Genomic DNA, 15,006 nt, shown 5'->3' with positions numbered 1-15,006 from the left:
TTGCAAAAGGGAAGCAACATCGTAGCCGCGACAGTTTTGCAGAGAGAGAGGAGAAACTTGTGCGGCTTGCAAATCCGCCCGAGGTCAACTCGCCCGCCGGTTCCCCCCGTACCCCGCCCCACAGCAGCCCCCTCCCGGGACAGTCCGTTCCTTTTTTTTTTTTTGTGCCGAGGAACCGGGGGAACTCAGCAGGCTCCGACTTGGGGAGCGAAGGCGACCCTGCACGCGGGTGTAAATCAGTCAGTCACCTGAGCGCAGAGGGGCCGCGGCGAGGGCGCTCGCGGGCGGGCGGGGAGAGGCGGAGGCGGCGAGAGCGGCTGCCCGGAGGAAATCGGGAGGGGGAGGGAAAGAAAGGCCGAGACAGAAGGAGCGTGAGGCGGCGGAGGGGCTGGTCCAGGCGCGGCCGCTAAGAGGAGACCAAGAGGCGGGGGCTGCACTTGACAACCAGCATGCCGAGATGGTAAGAAGTTTCCACCCTCCTTTCCTTTTTATTCTAGACTTCGGAAGAAAGGAGCCCCGCGCCGGCGCGCCTCGGGGGCCGCCCGGGGGCTGTGTTTTCCTCCAGTTCAGCGGCGGGAGGTGGAGGGGGGCGCTGGGGAGGGCGGGCAGGAAAGGAGAGCCTCAGTCCACCCCGGTCCCGCTCCCGAATTCGCCCTTCAACTTGGCCCGAGTGGCGGAGGAGAGCTCCAGGTGGGAGGGCGGGTGTGCGCACGGGCTCGGGGGGCTCGGGAAGGTCGCCCCTCTCGCGGCCGGCAGGGCAAGGTGAGCGGTAAGCGGGCGGGCGGCTCCGGGGAGTTGGGACGGGCCGGGAGGCAGGCGGGGGCTGATGGAGCGCTGGAAGGAGCTCGGGGCGGAGAGGAACGCCGTTTGGACCCACGGCAACTTTTAAAACTTGCCCGCGAGTGCGGGGCCGGTGGCTGGGCGTGGGCGCCTGGGCGCGCTGGTGCGCCGCGCGGGGAGGACACCGCCGCCTGGTCCTCGGCACCTCTGATTTTCCCCTCCTCGCCCTCCCGTTGGGGAACCCTCCCTTTGTAAATGTAGGAAGTGCTCCTGGAGGTTTTCTGAAGAATGTGCAAAACGCAGGGCAGGAAAATCAACCCTAAAGAGAGAGAGAGATTTTGAGGTGGAGTTCGACGGGAGCCGATTTGTGTTACTTACACATTGACTGGAGGGTGGCATTTGGGGCCCGGGGAGAGGGCAGGATAAAAAAAAAAGAAGAAGAAGAAAAAAAAAACCCCACCTAAACCTGGGTGAAATTCTCTGTAAAGTGAGGCTGAGATTAAAAAAAAAAAAGTTCTAAGTGCAAGTGGCGGAGGAGATGGGAAGGCGTTGCGAAGCGAGATTCCAGCACAGCCCCTCTACCCGAAGCAGCTTCTCTGCAGCGAGGCAGCCTGGCAATTAGCTCGCCGGCTGCTGAGCGCTCTGTCCGCTTTCGGGGAAGTGATTTGTTAGAAATGGGGCTGGACCACTCCCTTCCTTTTAGTTTGCTCCCACCCTTTGCTGCTATTGTTACCCCCTCTTGGGGTTCTGATATACTGCGTTCCGCATGTAGATGGACTATGTAAGAAAAAGGGAGATAGTGGGTTGGCATTTTTTTTTCTCTCTCTCTTCCCTTCCTCCTAATGTGACAGCTCTTGTTTCAGTGATCAAAGTCACGACTGGAGTGTAGGGGATGCGACTGTCAAATGCAGGCACCAAAAAAAAAAAAAAAAAAAGCGTGAGCCCAAGACTGAGGTTACAGTAACGCTGACAGAAATTAAAGTGGTTTTGAAAGCAGTGTGCGATTTACGGTGGTTCGCATTTACCCTAGAGTCAAGCTGTTGTAAAACTGATGTACAAAAGACATAAAATAATCCTGTGTACCCAGGATTAAAGTGGCAGAAGTGGCCTGTTTTATTAATTCTTATGTACTTCGTGGACAGTTGCAATGGTTGGGATCTGTATTTAAGTGGAGGAGTCAAAACAAAATATTAAATATATCTGTTTAGCACTAGAGGGTTTTACTTATAGCCGCATTTTACACAAGAACACTGTAAAAGCCGGTTGTAGGTATTTTTCTTCCCTTCCCCCCTCGCCTGTATACTATTTGTCTACACATCTATTCCCAAATACTAATCACTTTGAACAGTGGTTAAGCACATTTGTCACCCACTGCTTTGTATTCTGCAGTTTTAGATGTTACTGTGCACGCACATACATTATTTAAGTGGTGGAATTTATTCCTGTGTAGTGTGTCTGATTTGAGAACGTATTCAAGAGTAGTGAGACCCTGTGCAAGTTAATAGAACTTGCTTGATTGACCCTTTGGAGTCACCCAAAAAATCCCTTGTGAACTTTCGTAGGGTATCTGTGTTTTGTGTTATATTTATAGCTGCTTTATTTAAACTCTTCAGCCTTAAAGAAGTTCTTAGTTGGAGCTGCTCTTTCTGTTCCTGGAGAGTAGTAAAATCCAGATTGCTAATCGCTTTACCAACGTACAGGAGTGTCTTCACCTGAGGGAAGTAATACTGAGCCTGAACGTGAACTCGGTTTGAGTATCGTGTGAGAAAAGTCTCAAACTGGTCCTTGAGAATATTAAGTTCGCTGTTGTTTGCATGTAAGGCTTTGGAAAAGAACCAACCTCGCGTGATTTTAAAAAATAAATAGGAAGAAAATATTAATAGCAGTCGTACCTTCCCAATCAATACCTGACGTTTTTCTTTCCTCTGAAATGTAAGATCTCTGTCAGGCAGGGATATGTGATTACGAAAAGCAGCAGACAAAAGCGGAGCTGACTATTGCTATATTAAAATGTAAGTGTTAACAGTTTGAATTTTCAAGTGAGAGTTTTTGAGTTCAGTGCTTTACATAACATTTTGTCCTAATCTTGCTTGCTGTCAGGGATGTTTCATGGTTGTGCAATTGCTGCAGTCAAGAATGCCAATTTGCATTCCAGGAGTGTCATTTGATTACTTTTATCTGCACAGCTCCAAGACCGGCCCAGACCTCTCGTTTCATCTTGCCATGTCACGAGTCAATGCTGTGTCGTCTTTTCAAAAATCTGCCTGATTTAGACAAGAAAGAAAAGTACTTTCATGTTGCAGCCGCAGTCCCCTGCTAACTTGTCAGCAGCAGGATATGATTCACTTGAGCCCAGAAGAATGGAACAGAGAGGCGGGTTAGGCAGTTCAATAAAGCCCACGGACAGGTAGTGTGTGACATCCCCAGAGAGCCACAGTTAATGAAGAACAGGTCTGCTTAGTTCTCCACACGCTGACCTGGTGCTGTCCCCACAGTTTTCTCATTTGATCTTTCCCAGCAAATTGATCTTTTCTTGTATTTTTTTGCCTTCCAAGTTAGTCCTTGTGGGACCGAAATTAGCAGAGCAACTTAAGTTGGATAATACAGCTGTTCAGAAAAGAAGAAATTGGACACTGGCTCAAAAAGGGGCGGGGGGGGTGGGGGGAGCTTTCCTTTTTGTTGTTGTTCCTGGGAATATTTCTTATATTAAGGGAGCCCCCAATAGGTGATGACTTGAGGGTAGTGGTTCCCTTTATTTTTAATTTTAGAGTTACGATTCCACACAATTTTAAATGTTCCTTGAGTATTTGAAAGGTGGTCCTAATGAGTAGTAGGAGTTCGATTTAGCATTTTTTCATTTTCACTTGTTTGAAATGATTTGCCAGTTGACTGTGGGTGTTTTATGGCTATTGTAAGGTAGACTAAATATCAATGGCATACTTGGACTGTATTATTTATAGTCTTCTGAATAACGACAATCCCAAAATACCAGGGCTGAATAGCAGAAAATATTAAACAGTAAAAGTTATTAACAGTGTTGTGTATAAATATCATGGTACATGGACATGTTTTCTACAAATTACCATCAGCCTCTTTTATATAAAAGCCACAGATACACTGTTAATGTTTTTAAAAAATTTCAAGATCCTGAATTTCTATGTAGGTTTTTAGAACTGAGACCAGATTACAAGTAACAACTTCTGTAGATAGATGCTCATGCATGTCCTTATTTTTTGATTAAATTTAGTTTTAGCAAGTGGGTAAATCTAAGTTGGGAGTGTATATGTAGTTTAAACAGGTTAAAGTTTCACTATAGAATTTTGTATCTAAAGCTTAGGTTGGAAGCAGTTAATAGATTCTTAACTCATTGCGGACTTGAGGAGCAGTGCTTTCTGAATTCCTCTGCAGCTGGTCTCATTTACCATCTACATCCTTACAAGAAACAGTTGAAAAACATTTCTGTGGAAGGGAGGCAGCCTCCTCAAATCTTTCTTGTTGGATGGGAATTACATAGGATCATTGGATCATTGGTTAGTAAACTCCTCTCTGAAGAGCTAGAGGGAGCCTCACGATTTTATTAGATATACTTAAGGTTTTTTTTTTTTTTTTTAAAGTCACTCTAGCAATCAGAATGTTGCAGAAAAAGAGGAGATAATGAGTACTGGCTTAGTGTTTAGGCTTGGAGGTGCTATTGTAGTTTTTTTTTTTTAGCTGTGATAGAAGCAGCAGAACTTTCTCCAAGAATAGTCAAATAGTCAGCTAAGATTTCTAGGGTTCTACCTTTCAGATGATCTGAGGATCAAGCAAAATGCACCCCGATACATTTAAAATCTGTTTTGGTTTGCTAAGTACTGTTCGTAGCTTTGTCAGCTGATGGAGGTCTGTTAAAGAGGCCAACCTTCAAAGTTCTGTTAAAAGGAACTTCCTACCAAATCACTGAGGAGGGGGTACCTTCTTTCTGTTCACTCAGGACAACCTCCTTTCTTTTTGAAGTAGTTATATGCATAACTGCCGTACTTTGGAGAGAAAACTCCTTAAATACTTCATGATATAAGCATAAATAGTAAACCATTTATAAAGCCAGTGTATTAGGGATCAATAAATTAGTTAAATTTAAAGAAATAGAACTTAAGTGATATTAAATTTAATATTTGTTTAATTTCACATTTGTTTATCACTAAAATTTGTGATGTTTACTTTAAATGGTCATTGATCATAATTGCGCTTTAAAATTTATATGCTAGTTTTTAATAGCATTACTTTGGACAAACTTATTTACTATTTAAGTAAATAATATAATCGGTGAGATAAACTACCCAGATTGGTCTTTTTTTAATCTTCTGCACAGTAGCTCTCATTATGTTGCTAGCCAATAAAAGTCTTTATTTGTTGCTTATTAGAACCCTCAGTACAAGTAAGAGTTCAGCTATAATTTAATTTGGCTGTTCAAAGAGGCTCCCTTGTTTTAAAGCATGTTCTCAGTACGATTTTACCATTTATTGTGAAACTGTATTCTAACTTGTGCTTATGCATAGGAGCAGTTTTACAGATATATCGTTTTTTAATGTTTGGCCATAGCAGAGTCATACATTTTTATCCTTTAAAAAAATCTGTATCTAACAATGTCAGTTTTTTTTTTCCTTTTGCTTTATTTTTCCCTTGACATTCTGGAGCACTTTTTTCTTGGTGATTTGAATAGCCTTGTTATGATAATTTAAAATCAGTTCCCCAAGGAATATAACCTTCCCTTAAGGTATAGTGAGTGGGGCACTGAAAAAAATTTAATTCCATAATTAAAAATTCTAGTCGAGGACGTTTCACTATTGCAGTCACTTGAAATTACAAAAAAGTTTGCCTTGTACTTTACACACTGCTAGGGTGATAAATTCAGTTTCCTTACAGGAAGCTGCTGGGAAGTTTTGCAGTCAGTGGAAGATGGCTTGAGAGTTTTGGTGGTAGTATTCGTAACAAATCACTGAAGACTAGACCTTGACTATAGAATTCTAAGATGAGCATTCAGGAATTCTTCCTCAAGGAAGGCAGAATGTGGAGCTGCTAAATGAGTCACTGCATGTATATCTTACCAGTGGGAATCGCATCAAGCCACCCCTCTAGATACAGTATTTAATAGTTGTCAAAATGTACAGTATTGTCTTGGAACTTGTGGTTCACGAGTTCATAGTCTCTGCTTTTTTGTGTTCAGTACAAAGATGTAAGAACCCACACAAAACATTTTTCTCTTATTATGACCTTACATTTGCCAAAGTGCCCCATGCTGAAATTCCTTTTCAGTGTCTTTTTTTTTTTTTTTTAGTCCAAAGCCAGACGTGTACCCAGACACAAAAGCCTCTGTGTATAGCAAGCTGTTTTAAATATTGTGACTCGACGATGTGCTGTCCTTTCTCTGCTTGAGCCAAGGATCTCTGCTCAGTGTCTGGATTACCAAGCTCCTTCTTTATTGTACCTCTTGTCAACCATTCCTATTCATTTAACCTTTCATTAGTGTCTGTGCAGCTTCACTGTCTGGAAAGGCAAGGAAAAACCGAAAGGCCCCACTGTCACAGTTATTAGATTTCTCGGTTACATCCCAGCAACCATAGAGAAGTGAGAGTCGACACTATTGTCGTGCATGCTGCTGTCCTGGGGTGCAGCCCTTCTGTGCACGTCAAGGACATGTGCCACATGTTGATATGCATCCCAGGGAATAAATGCACAACACGGGGGATAGGCCGATGCTGGCCGTAATGAGCTCTGTAGGAGTTATTGCAGAGACCAACAGTTTGTGAAGGAATTTTGCTTAACAGGCCAAGGAGATAGACAGAGTTGAGGGCTGCCAAGATTTGCCTGTGCGGAGCTTAAGTCAGTCGCATTGTTTTCAGCTAAACTTCATTTGAGGGGAGAATTGAATAAGTTGGACAGCAAGGAAGAGTCTTATTTTCATTTTTTAATCTTTCAGAGGACCCAAGTGATGTTTCTGGTGACTATTCAGTGTATTATAACTATTTTGTATACTGACTGAATCATCTATGTAAATGGATCTATTAGCAGTTTGTTAATTCTTCCATATCTAGAAAAGAATTTGAGATATTTCATAGATGTCATATATGTATTTTAAAATCCATGTAAAATAATGTAGCCTATTTATTTTCCTATGTTACTATTTTTCCCTTTTGATTTCCCTCTAATATCTTTTGTATTATCCCTTGATTCCTTAAAAATGCATTTGCCTTGTTGCCTCAGTGTAAAGGAAGAAAAAGATGATCATTGGATTATTTGCTAAATCATAATAAAGACCAATATTTGCAGACTTTGGATTGGAAAATATTTCTCAACATCTTAAGATTCATCCGATTACTTTTTAAGAATTCTCAACACATTTGAATAGAAAATGGTAAATTATAATACCTGCATCTAACTTTACCCTCAAGTTCATTTATTTTTTTAAATTAGGAAAATCTTTGTTGCTAGGGGCGACTAGAATATTTTTGTCTTTCTAATTTAAATAATTTTTGTCAGTTTACCAAACTCTTTTGGGGCTCCCCAGTAGCTTTGCAAATATATGAATGATTTATTACTGAATCCTTGTAAAGTGATTTTTAAGTTTTACTTGACCTTACCTTTTTTAGCCGAGGCTAATTTTTTCACAGTTGTATTTGAAACTTTCTCTGCTAAGCTTTTCATGGCGTCATGTGGGCCAAGTTATCTTTGTTTCAGGGAGGAGAGATGAGCTATTTCCACATTCCTTTCTTCAGGTGGGATGATCCTTTGCAGGGAAATACATATTCATTCAGTAATTGACAACTAAGTGCCCAGCCAGCCCAGGGCCATGTCCCAGTCTCTTGACCATTGGGTGGAAGTTCTGTGCAGATAGTCAGATGAATGTACTTTGATCATCTCAGGTGACCTGGTGGCCTTCCCACGGACAAGGCAGGGGTGTGTTAACATTGCCCCTTCTAATATTCCCATTCCCATTCATTATGGTTTGTGTTGGGAGAAGTAGAAGAGGAAGGAGGGACATTTGAGGCTGTAATTTTACCTTCCCCCCAAAAAGCCATGTGGTAGTTAAAGAAAAGGAATGCATGTCAGGAGCTACTCTCTGAAGGAATCCTGCACCTATTCTTCATGCAGTCAGTATCTCAGCTGGCTGACCACGCCTTGGAAAGCAGTTGCACCACTGTCCACTCCAGAATGAGAACAGCCCGGTGACTGGGTTTAGAGGCAGGTCCCATTCTAGTCTACCTAGGTCTGAGAGCCTCCATTTCATCCCTGGTAAAACAAGTGAGTTTTGTAATTTCTATATTTCTTTCCAGTGGGAGCACTTTATATTTTATGTGATAGGACTATATAATCAGAGCTGTTTACCATTTTAATAGCTATATTGAGATATAATTCACATACTGTACAATTCATACGCTTAAAAAGTACAATTAATAACATTCCATTGTATGGCTATAGCACATTTTATTTATTCATTCATCCAACGATTGACATTTGAGTAGTGTTCACTTTTTTGTTATTACGAGTAATGCTGCCGTGAACATTTGTATGCATGTGTTCTTTTTCATTTTTGTTAGGGATATACCTAGGGGTGGAATCGCTGAGTCATGTGGCAAGTCTATCTTTCACCTTTTTTTTTTTTTAAATAAATTTATTTGTTTTTGGCTGCATTGGGTCTTTGTTGTGGTGCGCGGGCTTCTTATTGCGGTGGCTTCTCTTGTTTTGGAGCACAGGCTCTAGGCGCACGAGCTTCAGTAGTTGCAGCATGTGGGCTGAGTAGTTGTGGCGGATGGGCTTAGTTGCTCTGTGGCATGTGGGATCTTCCCGGACCGGGACTCGAACCCGTGTCCCCTGCATTGGCAGGCGGATTCTTAACCACTGCACCACCAGGGAAGTCCCTACCTTTCACCTTTTGAGGAACTGCCAAATCGTTTTCCAAAGCAGCTGCACATTTTACATTCCCACTAACAGTGTATAGGTTTCCTAATCTCTTCACATCCTCTCTGAACTTGTTTCTATCTGTCTTTTAATTTTAACAATCCTAGTGGGTGTAAAGTGATTTTGATTTGAATTTCCCTGATGATTAGTGATGTTGAGCATCATTTCATATGGTAATTGGCCATTTGTATATCTTCTCTGTTTAGCAGAAATGTCTGTTAAATCCTTTACCCTTTTTTCATTTAGGTTGTCTTTTTATTGTTGAGTTGTAAGCTCTTTATGTATTCTGGACACAAGTCTTTATTAGATACAAGATTTGTAAATATTTTCTCCCATTCTGTGGGTTGTCTTATTTTTTTGATGGTGTCCTTTGAAGCACAGAAGCTTTAAATTTTGACAAAATCCAATTTATTTTTTCTTTTGTCGTTTGTACTTTTGGTGTGCTAAGCAATCATTGTCTAACCCAAGCTCATGAAAATTTACTCTAAGAGCCTTTTAGTTTGAACTCTTACGTTTAAGCTCTTGATTCATTTGGGCTAACTTTTGTGTATGATATGAAGTAGGGGTCCAGCTTCATTCTTTTGAATGAGGATACCAAGTTGTTCCCAGCATCATCGGTTAACAATTCTTTCCCCCTTTGAATTATCATAGTACCTTTTGGGAAAATCATTTGACCGTAGATGTAAGGGTTTTTTTCCCCTGAACTCTCCACTTGGTTCCATTGATCTATATGTCTATCCCTGTGCAAGTACCACACTGCCTTGATTACTGTAGCTTTGCATTGTTTGCAACTGAGAAGTGTGTGTCTTCCAACTTTGTTCCTCTTTTTCAACATTATTTTAGCTGTTCTTGGTTCTTTTGCAGTTTATTTTTATTGTGATAAAAATACCACATAAAATTTAATAACTTAATCATTTTAAATATACAGTATAGTAGTGTTAGCTGCATCTTGCTGTGCAACAGATTGTTAGAACTTTTTCATCTTGCAAAATGGAAACTTACATCTATGCCTATTGAACAACTCCCCTTTTCCCCTCCCCATAGATGCTGGCAACAACCATTCCACTTTCTAAGAATTTGACTACTTTAAATACTTCATATAAATGGAATCATGTGGTATATATCGTTCTGTGACTGGCTTATTTCACTTAGCATAATGTCCTTGAGGTTAATCCACATTGTAGCACATGACAGGATTTCCTTTTTTTTTTTTTTGCCGTAGGCGGGCCTCTCACTGTTGTGGCCTCTCCCGTTGCGGAGCACAGGCTCCGGACGCGCAGGCTCAGCGGCCATGGCTCACGGGCCCAGCCGCTCCGCGGCATGTGGGATCCTCCCGGACAGGACACGAACCCGTGTCCCCTGCATCGGCAGGCGGACTCTCAACCGCTACGCCACCAGGGAAGCCCAGGATTTCCTTTTTTTTAAAGGCTGAATAATATTTCATTGTATGTATATACCACATTTTCTTTACCCATTCATCCTTAGATGGACATTTAGATTGAGTCCACTCTTTGGCGATTGTGAATGATGCTGCAGTGAACATGGGTGTGCAAATAACTCTGCAAGATTCTGCTTTCCATTCTTTTGGATATATATCCAGAAATGGAGTTGCTGGATTATATAGTAGTTCTATTTTTAATTTTTTGAGGAACCTCCTGTTTTCTGTGGCTGCTGCCCCATTTTACATTCCTACCAACAATGCATAAGGGTTTCAATTTCTCCACATCCTTGTCAATGCTTGTTACTTTATGTTCTTTTGATTTTTTTTTTAAATAGTGACCTTACTAACACATGAGAGGTTATATCTCATTGTTTTGATTTGAAGTTCCCGATGATTAGTGATGTTGAGCATCATTTTATATGCTTGTTGGCCATTTGTATATCTTCTTTGGAGAAATGGCTGTTCAAGTCCTTTGCCCATTTTTATTGGATTATTTGATTTTTGGTTGTTGAAATGTAGGAGTTCTTTATATATTATTATTATTATTTTTTTTTGCGGTACGCGGGCCTCTCACTGTTGTGGCCTCTCCTGTTGCGGAGCACAAGCTCCGGACGCGCAGGCTCAGCGGTCATGGCTCACGGGCCCAGCTGCTCCGCAGCATGTGGGATCTTCCCGGACCGGGGCACGAACCCCAGTCCCCTGCATTGGTAGGCAGACTCTCAACCACTGCGCCACCAGGGAAGCCCTATATATTCTTAATATTAACTCCTTATCAGAAATATGGTTTGCAAATATTTTCTACCATTCAGTAGGTTGCTTTTTCACTCTGTTGATTGCTTTCTTTGCTGTACAGAAGTTTTTAAGTTTGATGTAGTCTTATCTGTCTATTCTTTCTTCTGTTGCCCTTAGCAGTTTACTTTTAAAACTCAGAATAATCTGATCCTCAGAAGCGTAAAGGCTACGTTAGGAAAATACATCTATTGTTTGGGTAAAAAACTCTTGGTGATACTCCAGGGGACAAGAAATATGTCATTTAGTAGCCAAAAGATGATGGCTCTTAGCTCCCTGTGAAACACCCTGGGTTTGCTTTGATGTTTCTTAATTATCATTGAGTTTAAAAGCATTCTAGGTGTTCTATATAAGAGATACACTTCATACCCTGGAGGGTAGAATTAAGTACCTAGAAATAATTGTTTTTAGTTTTATAAATAACTCAAAAGGAAAGGAAAAAAACATTATGGAGAAAATTTGTCTTCCTAGATATTCCATTGTAACTAAAAAACACCACCAGTGATTAAAGCTAAAAATTACTGTATGATCTCAAACCCAAACTAACTGGTCCAGTTACGTTTTAAATAAATACCACGTTCAAATCTGGCATGGCACATTTGGAGACATGAGCTTATTTTAAAGTTTACCTGACAAATTTTGTAATTAATATACCTCATCGCTGAGTTAGAGAAGCTTGAGAGCAAATGAAAGATAACGTAATTTGGGGGCAGCTATATTGTATCACTGGTGAATTAAAAAAAAAGTTTGTTCCCTTTTAAAGTTCTAATTTTTCTTTATTCATGTTAAGAAACAACTATATTTATCTCCATCTAAAGTAATTGCTTTCCTAGTATTCTGATGAGCCGTTCTTGCTTAACTACATTGTCTGGTTTTGGCCTTTTGCCAGTTAGTTTGGACAAAAGTTTCATTATTCATTCAATATCAACTATTAATTAGATGGCTAACTGATCAAATATATATGTGGAGAGTATGTATTTTCACCCCTCATCAATGTTTACCTAAGTTACATAAATAGTAATTAGCCAATTTTAAATTGTATCTTACGACATATAATTACTTTTCTCCTGGTGAAAATTCTATAGAGGATTTACAATCATTTATAAAAACTGTATGGTAGAAAATCTTATATTTACCATACACTTTTGATTTTTGGTTATAATAAATTTCATTATACCAAATGACACAGTTTTTATTAATATTGAGCAATAAATCAATGCTACTTTTCTGTTTCACATGTTTTGACGTGCTCATATGTATCTTTGTTTTGTTTTGTTTTGTTTGTTTTGCGGTACGCGGGCCTCTCACTGCTGTGGCCTCTCCCGTTGCGGAGCACAGGCTCCGGGCGCGCAGGCTCAGCGGCCATGGCTCACAGGCCCAGCCGCTCCATGGCATGTGGGATCTTCCCGGACCAGGGCACGAACCCGTGTCCCCTGCATCGGCAGGCGGACTCTCAACCACGGCGCCACCAGGGAAGCCCGCTCATATGTATCTTGTTGTATATATATGGAATGACAGAATCATGTGTACTATTATGGTATCTTTCATGGTTTAAGGACATAAAGTATGTAATTACCTGGAAAAATACAGCCATACAAAGAAAGTCTATTCATTTCTCTGTCCTATGGTATTTAATCTCCCTGTAATACACATTTTACTCTAGTGGATTAGGGAAGTTTTTTTGTGTTAACACGTCTGTACGCTAACAGGTAAGCTTCTGGAAGTACAATATGATAGTTCAGTTTTCCTCTCGTTCAAAATGGTGATAGGAAACAAAGCATATTTGTTCATATTGGTTTTTGATAGACTAAAACATTAATTTCACTTCAGAGTACATTAAGTCTGAATAATATGAAAAAGTAGATAAATATTTTTTAAACTCAAATTCTGCCACGTGTTAAGCCATATGTTTTACCCTGTAAGTGTCCTTTGCAAAAAATATTTTCACATAAAGGATTTATGTGTGTTCATTGGTCTTTGCAGCTTTGCTTATGTCCATAAACAGCAACCAGTCACTGACATGACATTTCTGTGTACAGGGGACAGTGATAATTAGATCTAATGAAATGTGTGTGTGTGTGTGTGTATGTAGGTAGAAGCATCAGTGACAAACTGATAGTCTGCAACTTCCTTATGGGAGAGGGAGAAAGCAGAATAATATAGTTCACTGAGATGTTGTTTTTGGGTGTGTGAGGGGGAAGGGTTTGACACATGTGCATTCTCATACTGCAGTAATACCTGGTACAATATTTTTTTGTAGTTTTAGGTATATGTATGGATGGCGTGGATGAATATTGAGTGTGTCATTGAATATTTCATTAATATTGTCAAATTGTTTTTCTGAAATGCAGATATGCCAAAGTAATCTGTTAACAGCCAGCAGGTAACTGTTTGTTACTATATGTAGAATAACTTGTAGATTTGCGTGAAACATTAGACAATAGTATACTGATTTGGTAAAAGATGCTTTTGAAAATGATCAGGTTTTTATGTTCAAATGGTACATTTCACATAGGCATGGGAGTTGTGGCTGTCATCATTTTCCACAGCATAACACAACTTTTAAGTATTTTGGATTGTAATTAAACAGGCGATTGCATTTCTGTGATACACATGACACTCTGTTCGGCACTGTATGTCTAACAGATGAGGTAGAAGTTCTAACCCTAATATGAAGGAGCACAAAGTCCATTGGCAGGAGGGTATTCATTTTCTTGAAAGAATAACCATGGTCCAGGGGACTCCACTGATCTTTGTATGTTTAGAAATCGAATTTTGTCAATACACGCTTAAAAGAGATCAGTCCTTAATGGACTCATTCAGCTGTTCACTGACTGAGGGGTGGAGATTACATACCCACATGTGCATGCCTGCACACATGCCATGTGAACACGTATACACCTACATACCTTATTAGGTGAAATACTTCCGTACGCCTATCGGCATGCTTAGCACATTCTCTCCTTTGCAGGCAAATTTAAGTGGGAGTCAAATCATAATCCAAATATTGCTCATTGCTTTATGAACTTGGAATTTGATCAGAGAATATTAGGGATGGAGGTGGAGGGTGTAAGGGCCTCCTCCCTCTGTAGAGAAAACCTTTCCAGTGGCCTCTGTTTACAGTGCACCCTTCAGACTCCTCACTCCTGACTGTGCTTGGAAGAGCATTGACAAAATTGACCCCTGTTGCTTTTTTCTTCTTCCCATTCACCTTCTGACTGATAAATTCTTTTTTTCTCTGGATATGTTAATATTTTCAAGCAGATATTAGGCAACTGTCCTGGGAGCTACTTGTTAAGGTGACTTTGCATCTGTTTGGTTTTTTATGGATCTAATGCAGATGGCAGTCCCATTTCATTCATTTTAAATTTCTTGGGAGATAATTCATGCTACTACCTTACATGTAATGTGTTTTGTATATGGGTTAGGTGAGAATGGTGGGAAGCCACAGAATAAGGCTGCAGTTTCCCGGAGGAAAAAAAGATGTATGTTGTTGTTTTTAAAATAATAAAGCTTAAGACCAGTTAAATACCTTTTAGAGAAAGTTTCTATTGTTTAATAATACCTTGTAGAGAAATATCATGATTTGCGATTGTCCTTATATATAGGAGGAATACACTGCAGTTGGGAAGTCAGTAAGGGGGTGTGTGTGCGTGTGTGTGTGTGTGTTTAATCTCTGCATCTATTTTCTGTGTGATACAAAAGTTCCTTGATTACTTTGGGATTCTCTTTTCCATTATACAGTTAGAGCCACGATTAGATTTTAAAGATTCTCAGTGTTTCACATTGTGTGATGTTCAACGTCTCTTTACTATTTCATGGGTGCCAAAAAGGACCAAAAAGTTAAATCTGTACCTTTGACTTCACATTGGTTGATTCCAGTAACTTCCCAATTTGTTTTTGTTTTTTTTTTACTTTAGTCTTTTGTTCCCTTTAGAACACTTTAATATCAATTAGATTTTGACTACAGAGAAGCATTTGTTAGGGGAAGAGGAGGTAGGAGGATAAGGCACTGAACATCCACTGAGCCTGAAGGATAGATGTTGGTGGACAGGGGAGCC

General features: G+C 40.4%; 1 protein-coding gene across 1 annotated transcript in view; it reads left to right on the top strand.

Annotated features, from left to right (window-relative positions):
• Window positions 1-372: 372 nt before the first annotated feature.
• Window positions 373-15,006, top strand: part of BNC2 (basonuclin zinc finger protein 2) — a 423,578-nt gene continuing 408,944 nt past the window's right edge. Inside the window, exon 1 of the mRNA XM_060155105.1 lies at window positions 373-460. Coding sequence (XP_060011088.1) covers window positions 458-460 — 3 coding nt within the window. The 5' untranslated portion in view covers window positions 373-457. The remainder of the gene's footprint in view (window positions 461-15,006) is intronic.

Source organism: Lagenorhynchus albirostris, chromosome 7 (assembly GCF_949774975.1).
Source record: "Lagenorhynchus albirostris chromosome 7, mLagAlb1.1, whole genome shotgun sequence".
In the NCBI taxonomy this organism is placed as follows: domain Eukaryota; kingdom Metazoa; phylum Chordata; class Mammalia; order Artiodactyla; family Delphinidae; genus Lagenorhynchus; species Lagenorhynchus albirostris.
The sequence above is the reverse complement of the archived record's forward strand: the minus strand, read 5'-3'. Positions and strand labels throughout refer to the sequence as shown.